The sequence below is a fragment of the Coregonus clupeaformis genome, chromosome 34 (genome assembly GCF_020615455.1).
Source record: "Coregonus clupeaformis isolate EN_2021a chromosome 34, ASM2061545v1, whole genome shotgun sequence".
NCBI classification, from domain to species: domain Eukaryota; kingdom Metazoa; phylum Chordata; class Actinopteri; order Salmoniformes; family Salmonidae; genus Coregonus; species Coregonus clupeaformis.
The window spans coordinates 25,578,622-25,599,122 of record NC_059225.1 but is presented as its reverse complement, the minus strand read 5'-3'; the positions used below and the strand labels follow the sequence as shown (position 1 = coordinate 25,599,122).

Below are 20,501 nucleotides of genomic sequence, written 5' to 3'. Positions count from 1 at the left end.
TCAGTTTGAAGTGATTGTGTTAGCTGTGTTGTTGGCTAGCTCCTGTGAACAACAGTGCCCTGACGAGAGAGCACATTTTCTATGCCAGGTGAAATCGTGACTCATTTCCTCGTTGTTATGGATGTATCCAAATAAATGTCACTAGAAAACAGCTTAAACAAATGCAAGTGCAGCTACTGTTGTTATTCTGGCTGCACTGTTTGACGTGACTGTAAGTTAGCCGTAGTTGGCTAGCTAGCAATCAAGGAATAAGGTCGTTGCCAGCCAGTATGGCAATGGAACATTTAGAAGGAACGACTGGGTCGCTTGCGACCATAGATAAAAAACTAAAAGACTGAACGACTGGGTCGCGTCTCTGGCAACCGAACCGATAGAACGAACGACCAGCCAGATTGGGTAGCAATCCTAGATTTGTATTGGGACTATATCTTGTAGAAGGATGAAATAGTATGAATAAATTCATCAAAATAAAGTTTTTTGTGAAAATATGTCAATCATTATTTGAATATGTTGGTAACCCGTTGGTCTTTGTTTACTTAAGTGATTATGCCCTCGAAGCCAGTGTTTGCCTAACAACACCCATGCCAATATATCCTCCAAACACCGGCTTCTCTGGCATTATCACTTAAGTAAACAAAGACCACACAGTTACCACTTCAGTCTCTGGCCTCGGGGTATAAACCTGTTTAGATGGTGCCTGTTTCCATTTCCATCCATCTCATCCATACCGCTCCCCTTTGACAATATTGTCACCAGAAGTCATAGACATTAAATCAGCTCACATTGGCCCTGGACATCATTTCAATAGATTGAGGCTATAGGGTCCTTATTCAATCAAAACTGGTATCCTGATTTTCTGGATAAAAATAATATTACATTTTTCACACACAGCCAAACCAGATTGAGCGTTATTTCCCAACACTAAAATAAAAAAGAATAAAACATAAATAAATTAAACATTGTTGTTTTTATCAGTGGTGTTTATTTATGAAAACCATATTTATTACATTGACTGAACTGCATTATCTTGGTTAGCCCTAAATTAATTTTTACAACAAGTATAAGTCTATACACCTGACCCACCTGACTGAAACGTCCATTTTCGTGTGGGTCATGGAATAATTACAAAATCCTCAAGTGTCTTCAAAAATAAAAAATATGTATATGATTAAGAGATAAATAGATAAATATGTTAATAAAGAAAACCAACAAAAAACACCCAGACAATAAATAAATAATAGTAATAATAATAATAAATAACAATTCAAAATATCTTTGGCCAAACTTGGGCCAATTTATTGTCTGAGAGTAGTCTAAAACCGACATGCCTCTGTCTGCCAGTCAGCCTATGCTTGCATGACCAGCTTTATTCCAGTGTCTTAGAGAGAGAGAGAGAGAGAGAGAGAGAGAGAGAGAGAGAGAGAGAGAGAGAGAGAGAGAGAGAGAGAGAGAGAGAGAGAGAAAGAGAGGGAAAGAGAGGGAAAGAGGGAATAGGATATGTGCAGTGAAAAAACAAATCTGAAAACAATTATATTGAGGCACTTTTAAGGATGTCAAATAAGAAAATGCATTTTCTGTGTTTTCTGTCTTTCTTCCCCCTAGAGGTGAAGAAAGACATAAATAAGAATAAATAAGACATAAAACAACATTGAATATACAGTGGGGAAAAAAAGTATTTAGTCAGCCACCAATTGTGCAAGTTCTCCCACTTAAAAAGATGAGAGAGGCCTGTAATTTTCATCATAGGTACACATCAACTATGACAGACAAAATGAGAATTCTTTTTCCAGAAAATCACATTGTAGGATTTTTAATGAATTTATTTGCAAATTATGGTGGAAAATAAGTATTTGGTCAATAACAAAAGTTTCTCAATACTTTGTTATATACCCTTTGTTGGCAATGACACAGGTCAAACGTTTTCAGTAAGTCTTCACAAGGTTTTCACACACTGTTGCTGGTATTTTGGTCCATTCCTCCATGCAGATCTCCTCTAGAGCAGTGATGTTTTGGGGCTGTCACTGGGCAACACGGACTTTCAACTGCCTCCAAAGATTTTCTATGGGGTTGAGATCTGGAGACTGGCTAGGCCACTCCAGGACCTTGAAATGCTTCTTACGAAGCCACTCCTTCGTTGCCCGGGCGGTGTGTTTGGGATCATTGTCATGCTGAATGACCCAGCCACGTTTCATCTTCAATGCCCTTGCTGATGGAAGGAGGTTTTCACTCAAAATCTCATGATACATGGCCCCATTCATTCTTTCCTTTACACGGATCAGTCGTCCTGGTCCCTTTGCAGAAAAACAGCCCCAAAGCATGATGTTTCCACCCCCATGCTTCACAGTAGGTATGGTGTTCTTTGGATGCAACTCAGCATTCTTTGTCCTCCAAACACGACAAGTTGAGTTTTTACCAAAAAGTTCTATTTTGGTTTCATCTGACCATATGACATTCTCCCAATCCTCTTCTGGATCATCCAAATGCACTCTAGCAAACTTCAGACGGGCCTGGACATGTACTGGCTTAAGCAGGGGGACACGTCTGGCACTGCAGTATTTGAGTCCCTGGCGGCGTAGTGTGTTACTGATGGTAGGCTTTGTTACTTTGGTCCCAGCTCTCTGCAGGTCATTCACTAGGTCCCCCGTGTGGTTCTGGGATTTTTGCTCACCGTTCTTGTGATCATTTTGACCCCACGGGGTGAGATCTTGCGTGGAGCCCCAGATCGAGGGAGATTATCAGTGGTCTTGTATGTCTTCCATTTCCTAATAATTGCTCCCACAGTTGATTTATTCAAACCAAGATGCTTACCTATTGCAGATTCAGTCTTCCCAGCCTGGTGCAGGTCTACAATTTTGTTTCTGGTGTCCTTTGACAGCTCTTTGGTCTTGGCCATAGTGGAGTTTGGAGTGTGACTGTTTGAGGTTGTGGACAGGTGTCTTTTATACTGATAACAAGTTCAAACAGGTGCCATTAATACAGGTAACGAGTGGAGGACAGAGGAGCCTCTTAAAGAAGAAGTTACAGGTCTGTGAGAGCCAGAAATCTTGCTTGTTTGTAGGTGACCAAATACTTATTTTCCACCATAATTTGCAAATAAATTCATTAAAAATCCTACAATGTGATTTTCTGGAGAAAAAAAATCTCTATTTGTCTGTCATAGTTGACGTGTACCTATGATGAAAATTACAGGCCTCTCTCATCTTTTTAAGTTGGAGAACTTGCACAATTGGTGGCTGACTAAATACTTTTTTCCCCCACTGTAAACGTAATTGAAAGGCTGTCTTTTTCATCTAGCTATCTATCCCCCTTTTAAACCTCTTGCGATTGAGGACAGGACAAAATCACACAAAAAAAATACAACAAATTGATTAGCAAAAAAATAAAACCCTGAAATAGAAAAAAAAAAGTTTTGCTAAGAAAACAAGAATAATGCCATTTTATGTACACTTTTGGAGTCTACTGTGTGAATAACTTCATCAATGTCTGTTTTCTGTTGTTGTTGTCGTTGTGTCTGACTGAGTGTCTGACTGCTCTCCGAATATTCCCGCCAGAGTCTTAAATCGAGGACCCCATTCATTGAGGTAATCATAGTCCTCATCGGTATCTACTACCAGAGACTCGATGGAACTGAGTGACTCTGCTACAGAGCCCTCTCCCTCAAAGGCATAGGTAGCTAGAGAGTCATAGGGTGGGGCCGAGTTGTCCACATCGTTTTCCTTCAGTCGCTGATTGATGAAGTCACGGATATCTGCACTGTCTTGGGAAACAGGTGGTCGTTTTTTGCCGGTTTTGGGCTCGGGTTTGACATCCCGTCGGAATAGGTCCCGGTTCTCTTTCAGAAGGTTCTCCTTGACGACTTTGGGGTTTCGGAGGGTGCCCATGTCGAAAGCATGGGTGTCCTCTTCGCCCCCTCCCTCATCGTCGTAGTGGATCACATTGTCACGGATGTCCTCCTTGGATGTCATCAGTGTCTCCTTCTTCTTCTGTCGTCTCAGACCCATGTAGAGGACCACGATCACTGGAGAGAGATCACAGAGAGAATAACGCATTAGTGGTTTATGAAAACGATGAATCACTCTTAATGGTATTGGTATATGGTGGTATATGGTGTTGGTTATGATATTGCTAATACAGCATTGGAGAGAGATCAAAGATGATAGATGACACATTAGTGTTTGATGAAAAGTAAGAGATAATATAAAGAGCTACTTGCATTGGGGAAATGTAATGGACTGCATTTGATCCATTGTTTATGTTTTTGTTGGTGACTTGAGATGGTAAACATTTCCCTGGTATGCATTCATGTGACTTGCCAATGATGAAGTGACCAAATCTCCCACACATGTTGTTCCTTAGCAACAGACATTATGTACTGAGTACTGACATGACAAAAAACATGATGTAGCCTACTGACATTGCATTGTAGTCAAGCAAAATACACTGATCATTCCAGGGGGGTGGATGGTTATTCTTAAGAATGTACCTCCACAGTTTCTTCCAAATTCCCTCTACCTGGAGCTGCCCATATCGAACACACATCTCCCACACTCATTTTGTAAAGTAAGGGGGACGAAAGATTATTCCACCGTTTTTCCCTCCTCGCTGTGGTAAATACAGTACACATTTCCCATGTGGTTCTTCAATTGGACTATTCACAAGGGAAAGGAATTTACAGTTCAACACATGTAGAGAAAGTATTTCAATTGAAATGAAGAAATAAATTGGTTGAAAATTGACAAAAACAATAGAAAGCATGAGAACTGTAATCTTGAATGCCCTTCTCCTTTTCCTTCTCCTTAGCGTTCTCTTCTATGATATATGAGTCAAACAGTGCGTCAGCTCCCCCCGGTGGTCAAGGTTTGTATTTCATGCATGGTCAATATTATTTGGGCAGTTCTTTCAAATCAAATCCAATTTTATTAGTCACATGGCCGAATACAACAGGTGTAGACCTTACAGTAAAATGCTTACTTATAAGCCCTTAACCAACAATGCAGTTTTAAGAAAAAAAAGTGTTGAGTAAAAAATTGATGGATAAGTAAAAAACTATGCAAATAGTCCGGGTAGCCATTTGATTAGCTGTATAGGGGTAGTAGCTGGGTGTGGTCTAATTTTGATGGTATGGGGAGGTACCGCTAATGCCAGACAGGCCCTCATGCCAGCCAGTTCGACAAACAGCTTGATTTCCCCATCATTTCCACAAAGAAAGGAACAACTTTGTCAGCTTGACATATCCACCACAAAAAAATAACTGGCTTTCAAAAAGAGAGTTTATTCCTGTAAGTTGTGATTCACTCTGGCACTTCCCCAGGGACAGCATGACTTGATGGAATAACAGCGATGCCAGCCAGAGCCTCAAGGCATGTTGACTGAGCTCTGATAACAGTTCTCTCACCACGTGGTCAACCCTTTCAACACTAACTCTACCTTCACAGAGAGCACAGAGGGTGAAGAGGGCCTCCTTTATACAAACAAGGACTCACTCTCAACATGAAAAATAACTCCTCGAAGTTGGCTAGACTAACTAATGAAATCAACACTCTTTGAACAATCTCTAAACCCCATTATCTTTGTAGACATGTAATTTCTAAAAAGTTGAGATAGTGGAGACTTGATGCCATGTACATGCATTTACATTCCATATATGCGAGAGCAAGTTACATCTTAGATGCAAGGGCATAGTATAAAGTGATGTGGCTAGTAGCAGTAGCGGCTAATAGCAAATTATGCTTTCTGAATCTCAAGATTATATAGACATTATTAATTACGTATGCATGCATCATAACAAACGTTGGTTGATGTTAAGCTGATACATAAACTTACACTTTAACAATGAAAACAGTGATACATCTAATACTTTACACTGAGCATAGGGCAGGAGCATCACTCCGTGAAGTAGCATGCAGAGTACAGCAAAGCAAGGCAGAGCAATTCAACACAACGCAACGCAAGGCAGAGCAATGCAAGGCAGAGCAGAGCAAAGCAAGCACGGCATAAGGAAAGCAATACTACATGCACGTGTGGGCAGAGACCAAATTGAGAGGTACCATCGGGAAGGAAGGAGTGGGCAAAACAAACTCCTACTACTCAGCAACGGTGCAGAACTCCCGATAACCAACAAAGTGTTCAGGCAACGCAACAAACGCAAAGCAACATGGGCAGCACCCTCGCTCAAAACAATGGCATCTAATAGATTACGTCATTATGAGATCACAAGACCTCAGGGATGTAAACATCACCCATGCCATCTGAGGTACTGAAGCCTGCTGGACTGACCACCGCCTAGTCAAATCTGTGATGGCCATCAGACTGGCTCCCAGGCAAAGAAAGCAACCCAAAACCCCTACACAGAAATACAACCTCTACAAACTACAAGCAGAAGAGCTAAAAGACTCTGTCCAGTCCCATCTGAACAAAAACCTCCCTGAATGCAGCCCTGATTGCAACACTGCCGATGATGAGTAAGACTGGCATTTACAGACACTTTCACATGTGAGCCCCCATCACTTGGTGAAATGACACCTAATCACACTCAGTTAATTATAGGTGTAACTAAAGGGACGTGACTGGCATGCCAACCCATAACTCTAACCCTGACCCTAACTTAACCATAACACTGACCTTAACCTTAGCGTCTAACCATAACCAATTAGGTAATTAAACATGGGTTTGCAAGTTGATCATATCCCTTTAGCTTTTCCTGTTCATTATGCTAAGTAGTGGAGTCTGGGTGGAAGGGAAAAAATAAGAATTTTATGGCTAAAGATGAAAACGTTTTGATAATTCTATATGGGTCACGGCCATACTTGACCTACACTGTAAAAGGAGAACCAGTTTTAACACGAGGCAAAAAAGTGATATTTACATCCCCTCTCTCTCTCTCGCTGCTACACCAAATTAGCCAATGTTACCTAGTGTAGATTTTTCATTTCTAGTGTTGATTAAAGTGTTAAATTAACTCTGTAGGTCTTAAATGAACACTAATTGGTGTAAAAGAACCCCAGTGTTGGTGTTAATAACCAGTGTCAAACCAAAACCATGCCCATCATTATTATATTTCCCAGCATACTCTAGTGCAGGTTGATTTCTTGAATTGTTTGTTTCTCCCATTCTTCTCTGCAGATCCTCTCAAGCTCTGTCAGGTTGGATGGGGAGTGTCACTGTACAGCTATTTTCAGGTCTCTCCAGAGATGTTAGATCGGGTTCAAGTCCGGGCTCTGGCTGGGACACTCAAGGACATTCAGACACTTGTACCAAAGCCACTCCTGCGTTGTGTTGACTGTGTGCTTAGGATCGTTGTCCTGTTGGAAGGTGAACCTTCACCCCAGTCTGAGTTCCTGATCACTCTGGAGCAGGTTTTATCAAAGATCTCTCTGTACTTTGTTCTGTTCATCTTTCTCTCGACCCTGACTAGTCTCCCAGTCCCTGCCACAGCAAGATGCTGCCACCATCATGCTTCACCGTAGGGATGGTACCAGGTTTCCTGCAGACATGATGCTTGGCATTCAGGCCAAAGAGTTCAAACTTAGTTTCATGAAACCAGAGAATCTTGTTTCTAATGGTCTGAGAGTCCTTTAGGTGCCTTTTACTGAGGAGTGGCTTCCGTCTGGCCACTCTACTATTAAGGCCTGATTGGTGGAGTGCTGCAGAGATGGTTGTCCTTCTGGAAGGTTCTCCCATCTCCACAGAGGAACTCTGGAGCTCTGTCAGAGTGACCATCGGGTTCTTGGTCACCTCCCTGACCAAGGCCCTTCTCCCCCGATTGCTCAGTTTGGCCGGGCGGCCAGCTCTAGGAAGAGTCTTGGTGGTTCCAAACTTATTACGTTTAAGAATGATGGAGGCCACTTTGTTCTTGGGGACCTTTAATGCTGCAGACATTTTTTGGTACCCTTCCCCAGACTGTGCCTCAACACAATCCTGTCTCTGAGCTTTACGGACAATTCCTTCGACCTCATGGCTTGGTTTTTGCTCTGACGTGCACTGTCAAACTGTGGGACCTTATATAGACAGGTGTGTGCCTTTCCAAATCATATCAAATTAATTGAATTTACCACAGGTGGACTCCAATCAAGTTGTGTAAACATCTCAAGGATGATCAATGGAAACAGGATACACCTGAGCTCAATTTCAATTAAAATTCTAATAGCTAAATGATCCTTGGTAGACCATCTTAAAACAATTCCATATGTTAGCTTAGAACCCCTCTCCCCTGGCTTAGACAGGGCTTAGACTCTAGAGAGTTAATGTGGGTTTGTGTCCTGCGTCGTCCGTACAGGGACACACACTGATCTGTTACACAGTCATTACTGATTAGGAGGATCTACCACAGCTTTAAATGACTCACCCAGTAGAATGACGATGGACAGGAGGATGGCTATCAAAGCCCCAGTAGTCAGCCATACAACAAGAAATTACACAGTCATAACTGAGTAGGACCTACCACAAGGGTAAATTACTCAATACGCACCCAGTAGAATTATGATATACTGACTATGGTGGTGGTTAGTCTAGTGGTTATGACGCTGCTTTGTGAGTATGTTAGTGTTTTTGTGAATGTTGGTTGATGCCCAGGGTGGGCCTTAAAGTGATGAACTCCATCACACATTCAATGACTAAGAGGAGTGAATGAGGCATAGTAAATGACTCACCCAGTAGAATGACAATGCACAGGAGTATGGCTATCAGGGCCCCTGTACTCAGCCCCACTGGGAGGAAGATGGCCTCTGCACTGCAGGTGAGGAGCGATCCATCCGACTCGCAGCCACACACACGGATGGTCAGAATGCCTGTGCTGCTTTGGACGGGGTAGCCGCTGTCCTGGATCACCACAGGAAGGATGTAGATCTCCTGGGAACGCCGTCGGAAGTCGCTCCGCAGAGTCACTATCCCCGCAGTGTTATCTGGAACAGAAAGAAACAAATGTAACTACTCATGACTGTTGTTCATTATAGTCTTATTCGGGATACACTAGCCTATACAATGAGACAATGATAATGCTGTCACTGAACCTGTGCATTCTTGTGCATGTGTTTCTGTTGGTTGTTTTGTGTCCCTTGTCTTACAACAAGGTTGACCTGACGTTACCTCAGCCAGCAAGTCAACTCTGAAAATGTCTAAATTGCCTCCGGGACAACCTGCCAGCCCTACCCTCCTTATCCCCTACAACTGAGTGTGCAGGGGAACTTTTGTGGTTTCTATGTGTTCATTTAGCGAACATAACTCTAGGAAAATGGAAGGTTAAACAATGATTAAGAGTAAATGAACCATGTAGCCTGGTAAGGGGAGTAAGGGAACCATGTACTAAGAAAGTAAGGTGGCGTTGGTGTGGTGCTGGAGCAGGTGTGAAGTTGGTCAGAGGAATAGACCTGGACAGATTTTTCTCAGGAACAGGGCGATGTGTCAGGTTGGACCAGCCCCAGACCTGTCCAGTGTGGCTAGACTGTCTGACCCCTGTCAGGATTGGTTTGTTCCTCTGACAAGGCCGGGGACTTTTTCCTGACAGAAGGGTCAAGGTGTCTCAACACACCTTACATGTTATGCACAGACTATAGGTTCGTCCCAAATGGCACACTTTCCCTTTATAGTGCACTACTTGAATAGTGTACTACAAAGGGAATAGGGTGCCATTTGGGATGCAGATTGTGTTTTTTTATATTTTCTCCTGCTTTGCTAGACTTCGCCTTTGGTGCTTTGAATGCCTTGTCCCTGCGCATCAGATCTCATCCCTGTATCTGGAGATTGTGCCTGTTGGCACTGTGACGGCAGGGCGGAAAGCTGTGAGGCTCTGTGTCCAAAAGGTAAAACTGGATCAGGGGTTCAAGCCAGGTCTCTCTTCAAGGTTGAGAAATGAATTTGTTTCCACAGCTTCATACTGCAATGGGTCATACTCACACCCGTCTTCAAAGGGTGTGTTTCGCAATATGCCCATTGGAAAGAGACATTATACCTTTCTGAGAATATACTATACCGAACAAAAATATAAACGCAACATGTAAAGTGTAGGTCCCATGTTTCATGAGCTGAAATAAAAGATCCCTGAAATCTTCCACATGCGCAAAAAGCTTCTTACTCTAAATTGTTTTGCACAAATGTGTTTACATCCCTGTTAGTGAGCATTTCTCCTTTGCCAAGATAATCCATCCACCTGACAGGTATAGGATATCAATAAGCTGATTAAACAGCATGATCAGTACACAGGTGCACCTTGTGCTGGGGACAATAAAAGGCCACTAAAATGTGCAGTTTTCTCACACAACACAATGCCACAGATGTCTCAAGTTTTGAGGGAGTGTGCAATTGGCATGCTGACTGCAGGAATGTCCAACAGAGCTTTTGCCAGAGAAGTGAATGTTCAGTTTTCTACCATAAGCCGCCTCCAACATTGTTTTAGAGAATTTGGCAGTACAGCCGACCGGCCTCACAACCGCAAACCACGTGTAACCACGCCAGCCCAGGACCTCCACATCCGGCTTCTTCACCTGCGGGATCATCTGAGGAGGGGGGGAATTGTTGCATGTTGCGTTTATATGTATATATGACTACATATTTTAAATCATATAGAATTGACACAACAGTACTCATTTTTATACATATTTTAGATAGTTGACTCCCATTGGTGATGGCTATGGCTGCTGCACAAAATTAATAAATATATGCAGTACTTTTCTTGGGTTATATGATATATATATACTGTCTAACAGGTACCCACAACAACATATGTCTAAAGGAGCCTGCTGTGACCTTTTAGCAGGTGTTATGATTCACTGTATCACCTAGAGATATGTTAGCTGCTGTCATCATGCTTATTCACTATGTGGACTACTTTTTCTTCTTGACTGGCACAGTGTCAGAAACCTGGTCAAGATAACTCACTTCCAAAGTCTCGGATAGTGAAGTTCTTGTTGTTGACGTCCCTCTCTGATGGTTTGAAGGAAAACTTATGACCCCTTTGTGGAAGATCCTGGTCCTTTGCACTGAAGGTTTGAATTACCTGAGAGAGAAAAATATTTGAACATTGAACTGAAGGAAAATCATCAAAGGATTGCATGGCTGTTGAGATAGTATTTTTGGATCGTCTAGACACAATAAACTCAAGATGTCGGGACATTTAGTTAAGTTATCCTTTAAGTTCCATGACTCATGAAAAATTACATCAAGAAATTGTTGTATTTGTACATATTTTTTGGGCTTGCAACAATATTAAAGGGGCGGTGCAGTCAATATACATTAGATTGCACATTTCAGTGTCAAAAAGGGGCTCAGGGAAAATAAATGATAAAATATATTTGGAGTTAATTTCATTATTAATTTTTTCCTGTGATTTATTAGACATAAAGCCATGATTTGTAAATAAAATGTAGAAGACCTGCCCCCTGCAGCATTCTATTAGTACCCTCAGAGTGAACATACCGTATTCCCCTGACCACTCCTGTGAATACATAATGAAGCATAGACAAACTTTCTGTTTAATCATCTAATGCCCAGGGACTCAGCTGTGTATCCACATTATACTCCATTGAATAGAGACAATTTAAAATAAATTAAGAATGTTGTTTTTATTTTTCCTAAATCTCTGCAGCAATAAAACCTAGCTCTATTATCATTGTGTATTGGCCACAAAGTGATCCATACATGCTGGTGAACTGAACAGGGACATATCTGTAAGAGAAAATTCATTAACAGTGTCTCTAAACGTCGATCAGTGCACAGGGCTATGATCTCAATGGGAGGTTGTTTAGCCTTGCCACCTCTCCTCGCCTCCTCTCCTCGCATCGCAACTCTCCTCTCCGTGCATGGGGTTTCAGTTTGGGAAGGCAGTCCACTGCCTCACTAAACTCAACCCTCTTTATCTCAGAAAGCATTCAAGCGTGTTTTTGATAATGGTTTTTTCTCTGCTTAATCTGTTTTACTGAGAATGTTGAAACAGGGTATTTGTCCTGTGGCCTTCCTCCCTGCTTTCACATGGAAATATATCTCTCTTGTTTTTCTCACTTGAATACATCCCTGGTTATAGATGACTGTTCAGGGGAGGTTGCTGCTGCACAGCGTGATATGCTTCAGAATACCTGTACTGTACTATAAGTGCTTTGTCTGTTCTTTGGCAGGCAGTGTGAGGACGGCTAACCATCAAGGGGGACATGATTGCTCTTACAAAAGAAGACCTGCAATTCTTTATCGCCGACCAGCTGTGAGTAACACCTGGCGGAATCTTGCTGTGAAAAATACTTGTATGGAAATGTGATGATATTTGGATGAAACCAGATCAAAGTAGGACTACCAAAGTATGAAAAATTACTGTTGCTTCTACACTGATAAAGTTTGATCATAAAGTTAATGGTCCCTCCCCCAGGCGGGATTATTAAGAGCTTTTTGTGACATCACAAAAGCCTCAATTTAATACACCAATGGTAATGTCTTATTCTCTTACCTAATTTAAATAAGTACTGCCTTGTAACCAACATCGCAGAAGGTGTGTTCGCAGAGGGACGTTGTTTTCATAGGTAGCTAGCTAGTCTACTGGTGCCAAAATATGACTGCAGCGTGTCAGCAAATATTATTTAGGTTTCCCCTATTTATGTAAGGTAAAGATACTTATAGCCCATCTGTAATTAGCCCACACAACTACCTCATCCCCATATTGTTATTTACATTGTTATTTATTTTGCTAATTTGCACCCCAGTATCTCTATTTGCACATCATCTTCTGCACATCTATCACTCCAGTGTTAATGCTAAATTGTAATTATTTTGCACTATGGCCTATTTATTGCCTTACCTCCATAACTTACTACATTTGCACACACTGTATATAGATTTTCTATTTTCTATTGTGTTATTGACTGTTCGTTTTTGTTTATTCCATATGTAACTCTGTGTTGTTGTTTTTATCGCACTGCTTTGCTTTATCTTGGCCAGGTCGCAGTTGTAAATGAGAACTTGTTCTCAACTGGCTTACATGGTTAAATAAAGGTTAAATAAAAAATAAAAAAAATAAAAAAAGGTTTCTGCTTTCATCTGTGTCTGGTGTGAGCTAGTAACTGGCAAGCATGGTCTTCAGCCAGCATAGAACAAAAGTGGCGGAAGGGTTGCCCCAAACTCTGATTCATTATATTAAGAGACATGCCTAACTGAAAATGTATACAAACTTCTTGACATCATTGACAGTCTGCATATATTTATTGAAAAGTGCTGCTACCTCAACCTGTGACATTTCAACAGAATTTGTCCAAGCTGAATTAGCTAACTAGCTTGATAAACAGTGCTGACAATGCCATTTGGGCTCGCTGGCTAAATGATACAGCGAACATTTTGTCTATATTTATGCTGTTACAATAACCAAACAGTTGAATAAACACATCATTTGTGAAACCGTGAAGTGATGTATGACAGGATTGGATGTTGCATGCAATTTCAATGTTGTTTGAGTTACTTTGTGTATCAGCAAATTTGCTTTAGATAATCTCACTGCATCACCGCTCACTGCATCCATGTTGCTTGACATAGGCGTTATTACAGAACCGCCGTTCAAGGACCTTTCATCAATTAGATTTGCTCACCACCTGCGTCCTCTCTCCTCCGTCCTCTCACGCATCCTTTTGAAAAAGGTCAAAGTTAATCGAGGAGAGTTGGCGAGGAGAGTGAACGTGGATGGAAATGCGCTTGCTTGAAATGAGACGGTCCTTCTCCACTTGCGCGTCATTATGGAAATTACTTTTAGGGGGGTGGATCCCAAAATAAATGTTTAAAGTGAGTTGTGCATGTTTTTAAACGTGTATGTTTTTCTCTTCTGACAAAACAAAAGCTGATTCAAAGGGGGTGTGGCAGATTTCAAAACTCTTCCGCGGTAGGAAACATGAGTATCCTCAATGAAAGATGGCTATCGAGGAGGGGAGGACACGCGTTCGTTTGCCTACTAATGAACTGATACAATTCTCGACCACTTATCGGTTTCTGGGTCATGGCCTAATAGCTCCCCGCCACTTCAGTCTGTCTTTTCAGACTTCCTGGTAGTTTGACATGAGGGAAAAAGTTATTTTTATCTGTAAGAAATATTGTGTAATGTTTTAGTCACTCAAAAGGCTATTTTCCATGGGAATCAGAATGACTGTTCAGGACTTTTAAAAATAATGGTTAATTGAGCAAGGCATGGGTAAGCATAAGCAATGCTTCTTCAGTGTGTTAATGGAAAGTCTTTCTAGCTATTTGTTAAACCGCCAAAGGAGCTCTGTCGGCACGTGCATGGAGATGTTTGCTAATAGGCTAATTTGTAGGCACATGTGGTTTACAATGCGCACAGGCAGAGACTCCTCTGCATCAAAATATATAATCTGGAATGTACACTTGGTTGCTGATCTGGAAAGCACACCATGCCCCCTCCATTAGCTAAAATAAAGCAGATGGTTTTAGCAATATGCAAAACTTTGATAGAACGATACCTGTGCTATGCATGGCAATGGGCCGTTGTTCTATATGATTTATTTGGTTTTAAATCATAATGTAAAGGCATATTGTATACAGCCGAAGATGAGATTTTACTGGTTCTATTTTAACTGGTTCTTTTCCCTATGGGCCTTGGTCAAAAGTAGTGCTTTGGTACGTAGCCTCTCTGTGTGGACGCACATACTATTACTGTGAATCAGTCATCCTTCCCTTCACTATTAGCATTTTATTCAAGGATGTTCTTTTCAAAATTCCCTACTGACCTTTTTATCAATATGGCACCTTTAATGAGACAGTGCCTCTGAGCATACTTCAAGATGACACACGCATACACACACACACACACACACACACACACACACACACACACACACACACACACACACGCACGCACACACACACACACATGCTCAGACACACGTTCACTTACCTGGCCTACTTTGGCATTTTCACACACAAAGCTCTCGTAAGGGATGCCTAGTTCAGGGGGAAACTCATTGACATCCAGTACATGAACGGTGACAGCCACTCTACTGGTCAGCACTGGGCTATCTGAAGAGTCAAAATCACACAATAAACAACAATGAGCAGTTATAAATGTTTCTAATGAGTTTGATTGTGCTTGCCTGTGGGTTAGTACATGAATGAAGAGAGAAAACCGTGTAAGAGACAATTCCCCATTGATTTTACAACCCTGACATCATGTGGTTGTAATATGCACTGCAGTCTTAGAATTGGCAAATGGTAAAATGATGACTACACTGGCCACGCGGGTTGATTCTGTCCATCCACACCAGACCCGATCATGACATGCAGGTTAAAATATAAAAACCCCAAGACTTAAACATAACTGATATTGGCACAAGATGGAGGGATTGTTGGAACATAACTAACAAATGTACAGTTAGTGAAAATGTACGCTTAATCCAGTATAAACTAATTTATAGAATGTATTATACATGTATTATACAATGTATTATAAAATTCACACATGTTACAGCATAACAACAAAGTAATGTCTTAAGTGTAAAACTAACAATGACTCAATAAACCATGCATTCTGGAAATGCTATAAAGTCCAAAAATGATGGGTGGAGTTAAAAAGTTGGCTGTCAGAAGTATTACAATGTCAATTTACTTTTAATCCGTCTGTCTGCATATTTCAAAACATGTCATACGAAGGTGCAGTGAGATACCCGATGGGTTGGACGATACTCTTCTCTTTAATTATCTTGAAAAAACATATACGTAAAACTGGAAATCAATCAATCCTACATCATTAAGACAATGGAAAAAAATAATATACTTCATTATCTAAATATTGGAAGAACGTGGGCGACGGAGAGGAACAAAATGGTGCAATTTGAGGATATGTGGCAGAGAGTAGTGCAGGCACTGAATGTAGGGGTGAGAACAAGTAGGTCTGAGCAGGTGTTTGTGTGCATCTGTATGTCGTATTTTGTATGTGTATGTTTTGTATTGTTAAAAAAAAAATCTTACAAAGATTTGGGGGCATGTCATAACAAACATGATACATTCACGGACATTCACCACAATACCAAAAGTATGTGGACACCTGCTCGTCGAACATCTCATTCCAAAATCATGGGCATTAATATGGAGTTGGTCCCCCCTTTGCTGCTATAACAGCCTCCACTCTTCTGGGAAGGCTTTCCACTAGATGTTGGAACATTGCTGCGGGGACTTGCTTCCATTCAGCCACAAGAGCATTAGTGAGGTCGGGGACTGATGTTGGGCAGTTAGGCCTGGCTCGCAGTTGGCGTTCCAATTCATCCTAATGGTGTTCGATGGGATTGAGGTCAGGGCTCTGTGCATTCCAGTTAAGTTCTTCCACACCAATATCGACAAACCATTTCTGCATGGACCTCGCTTTGTGAACGGGGGCATTGTCATGCTGAAACAGGAAAGGTCCTTCCCCAAACTGTTGCCACAAAGTTGGAAGCACAGAATCATTTAGAATGTAATTGTATGCTGTAGCATTAAGATTTCCCTTCACTGGAAATAAGGGGCATAGCCCAAACCATGAAAAACAGCCCCAGACCATTATTCCTCCTCCACCAAACTTTACAGTTGGCACTATGCATTGGGGCAGGGAGCGTTCTCCTGTCATCCGCCAAACCCAGGTGAAGCATCATCCATCACTCCAGGCAACACGTTTCCACTGCTCCAGAGTCCAATGGCAGTGAGCCGACGCTTGGCATTGCTCATGGTGATCTTAGGTTTGTGTGCGGCTGCTCGGCCATAGAAACCCATTTCATGAATCTCCCGACAAACAGTTATTGTGCTGAAATTGCTTCCAGAGGCAGTTTGGGACTTGGTAGTGAGTGTTGAAACCGAGGACAGACGATTTTTACACACTGTGCGCTTCAGCACTCGGCGGTCCCTCTCTGTGAGCTTGTGTGGCCTACCACTTCGCGGCGGAGCCGTTGTTGCTCCTATAAGTTTCCACTTCACAATAACAGCACTTACAGTTGACCGGGGCAGTTCTAGCAGCATGTATGTGTAAATTTTATTTGCAACGCTGGCACACACAACGTGACCGTTGTGGTTTGCGTGGAAGTTCTTAGATGCCTGATGTATTCCTCAAAAGTGTCAATGTATTGGAAAATAATATATGAAGTCAATACCTTTAAAGGGGCAATCAGCAGTTGCTACATCGATTTTCTTGACTTATAAATTAATTATTAATGTACCTATTGATTCTTGAAGAATATAGCTTATACCCCATCAGAACCACTAATATAAGCTTGTTTTACTCCAATGTTTGTAAACAAAGTAAATGTAAACAAACACTATATTGCTTCAAAACATGGTTAAAACTATGATTTTGATATCATGGAAGGTCAGTCCTTTCATCCATAGCTCTGTCTATGAATTTGAGAATGGTTACATTTCTCCAGCCCCATCCTTCAGCTTTTTACTGAACAGGGGCGGGGAAGAATGCTTTGTTATTGTTTCTACTGCTGATTGCCTCTTTAAATAAATATGTTCTTTCAGGGAATCTAAAAACAGAAGACTATATTCCATGAACAATAAACGCAGCATGACTGAAAGTTGATAGCTATACTTGAACCCATTATTTGTGTACAGTCCTGTATAGATTGTGCAAACCATTCTACCTCAGAATTCTCCCATGCCAGTTTAAACTGCTGTTAAAATGCAAGTCACATATTAACCTCTTAAGGATCTGACCTTTTTTTTCAATTTTTCGCCTAAAATGACATACCCAAATCTAACTGCCTGTAGCTCAAGACCTGATCAAGGATATGGATATTATTGATACCATTTGAAAGGAAAACTTTGAAGTTTGTTTGAATGTGAAATTAATGTAGGAGAATATTACACATTAGATCTGGTAAAAGATAATACAAACAAAAAAACATGTGTTTTCTATTTTTTGTTGTGTTCCATCATCTTTGAAATGCAAGAGAAAGGCCACAATATAATATTGCAGTTTAGGCGCAAACTATGCTATATTTTATCTCTGGGACCCTCAGGATGACAAACAGAGCAAGATTACTGAATGTAAGTACATTATTTACCTTCAGAGGTGAATGTATCAAACCAGTTGCCGTGATAAGCTTTTTGATGTTGTGCACTCTCCTCAAACAATAGCATGGCATGTTTTCACTGTAATAGCTACTGTAAATTGGACAGTGCAGTTAGATTAACAAGAATTTAAGCTTTCTGCCCATATAAGACATGTCTATGTCCTGGAAAGTTTTCTGTTACTTACAACAGTCATGCTAATCACATTAGCGCACGTTAGCTCAACCGTCCAGTATAAGGGACACCGATCCCGTAGAGGTTAATGACATTGTCAAACCTCACTATAGAAGCTATTACCAGAATCTCTGCTTTTTATACAACATTTCCATACAGCTGGAACTATTTTTTGTAGTGCAAGGCAGAAGTGAAGGTAAACTTGATGGTTGTGAAGTGGGGGGATCGGCTAAGCTTTGCAGTGGAGGCTTACAGGGATGGGAGCGGTGGATGGTGGATGGCCCTCCTCCCCTCCCCAGGGGAATCAGACATACAGCTAAGGCTCAGCTAGAGACTTGTGTGTGACCTTGATGGAAAAAGCAATCTTCTTCACTGAAGGAAAAATGACTGAGTACGGGATTTGCTGCTCTCTCTGATCACACCGACCGCCACCACTAACACTGATACTCCGCTGGCAGAAATTGTGGACATTGCATCTCTCCATCCCTGTGATCTTTTTATCTGTTAAGGGTTTTCTCTTGGCCCTCTTTGACCCAGAACATTGAGCAACGGAACCATCGAAATACAATGAAAGAAACATATTTTGAGAATTATGTCTATTAAAGACTATTTCTATGAGAGGTGAATTGTATCCTTTTAGGAAGCAAGAGTTCTATGACTTTTGTATTGCAAACTACATTTACAATCAAATAGAGGTCGCTAAATAATATAGGGTTAAATAAATGGCATTTATATCATTCATGGAACTGCAAGGGAAACCTCATCCTATCCAATTTGCTGACTGGTTCATTCATTTTAGCACATGACACAATTGTTTCCCCACTAGATGGTGCAATAGTTTAGTTGTTAAAATCAATGTAGTAATAATAATAATTATAATAATAATAATAATAATAATAACTTTATTTGAAAAGTGATTTTCAATACAATAAAATAAAAGTACTCACAAAGAAACAAAGACAGGAGGAGAATGAAAAAGACAGCTAATTAAAATCATACATTGAAATCATACATTAAAAGCATCTTTGTAAAAGTGTGTCTTCAGTAGGGATTTAAAAAGAGGCACTGAATCTGCAAGCCTGATCTCTTCTGGCAGACCATTCCAAAGTCTAGGGGCCCTAATGGCAAATGTCCAGTCTCTTTTCATTTCAACCTAGACTTTGGAATAGTCAACAGTGCCCTGCCAGAGGAGCTCAGGCTGCGTCCTGGCTCGTAGGGAGATAAAATAGCTAAGATATAGGATGGGGCTAAAACCAAGCCTAGCCTTAAATATTAATTATATATATATATATATATATATATATATATATATATATATATATATATATATATATATATATATATATATATATAAAAGGGACTGGTAGTAGGTGTAGATAAGCTAAAATTTGTGTGACAGTTTTTTAAATATTCTGTTATTTTTCTGATTATGTTGTGCACAATAGAAAGTAATGGGAAATAATATATTGTGCCATTTTGGAGTCACTTTTATTGTAAAGAAGTATAGAATTAGTGATGGGGAAATAAAGCTTCCTGAAGCATTGAACATTTCCAGCCAATTGTGTCGAAAATAGGTTCATTACTTGAGGGTTTGATCAACACAATGTACACTAGTAGCACCTGCTGGTCCCAAAAATGTAGAACAGCCAAATTATTATAGATGTTGTCGCACATGCCGTAGTGTAGCCTTTTTGTCTTCATATTCACTTAGGATCTCACTTGGTGAAGACAACAGGAGTTAAATTGAACGAATGCAACAACCATGTCTTTGTCACTAGCAAACCCAGTCATGGGTGGTACTGGTAACTCTAAAATATACTCAAAAGGCACCCTGGGAAATATTCAAATAAGGCTTAAAACCCTGCACAGGGCTGTTCCTGTAGGGCCGAAACATTTCTGTTTTTTTTATTTTTATATGGTTCTTTAGAAACCCTAAAATGGTTCCCATATGTCATCGCTCTCAATAACCATATTTGGTTACAACTTGCACCTTTATTTTTAAGAGTGTTGAGCCAAATTAAAAGTTTTAGCTTCACTGTCCAAATAGAAACGTAGGGTAGTGTAATAATGTGTTATGACTATTAGCTCCTGCATGGTTGGCCCCCCAATACAATTTTTATCCACAAAGTGTGAATATAACAAAACAGAGCACACAGACAGACAATCATCTAAAAGCATTACAATCACTGATTCACATGATGAGTATGACGGCCTGAGCCCCCTATCCCTCCAACCCTCCAGCTCTCCATCCCTCCACCCCCTCCATCAATCCATTCCTCCAATCTCTCCAGAAACAGGAATTAGCATTTCACCCCCAC

At 40.9% G+C, this 20,501-nt stretch overlaps 1 protein-coding gene across 1 annotated transcript in view; it reads right to left on the bottom strand.

Moving 5' to 3' along the window:
* Positions 1 to 3,227: 3,227 nt before the first annotated feature.
* Positions 3,228 to 20,501, bottom strand: part of LOC121549971 (cadherin-12-like) — a 188,974-nt gene continuing 171,700 nt past the window's right edge. The window contains exons 9-12 of the mRNA XM_041862002.2: positions 14,870 to 14,991; positions 10,873 to 10,990; positions 8,649 to 8,900; positions 3,228 to 4,018 (exon numbers count right to left, since the gene is read on the bottom strand). Coding sequence (XP_041717936.2) covers positions 3,477 to 4,018; positions 8,649 to 8,900; positions 10,873 to 10,990; positions 14,870 to 14,991 — 1,034 coding nt within the window. The 3' untranslated portion in view covers positions 3,228 to 3,476. The remainder of the gene's footprint in view (positions 4,019 to 8,648; positions 8,901 to 10,872; positions 10,991 to 14,869; positions 14,992 to 20,501) is intronic.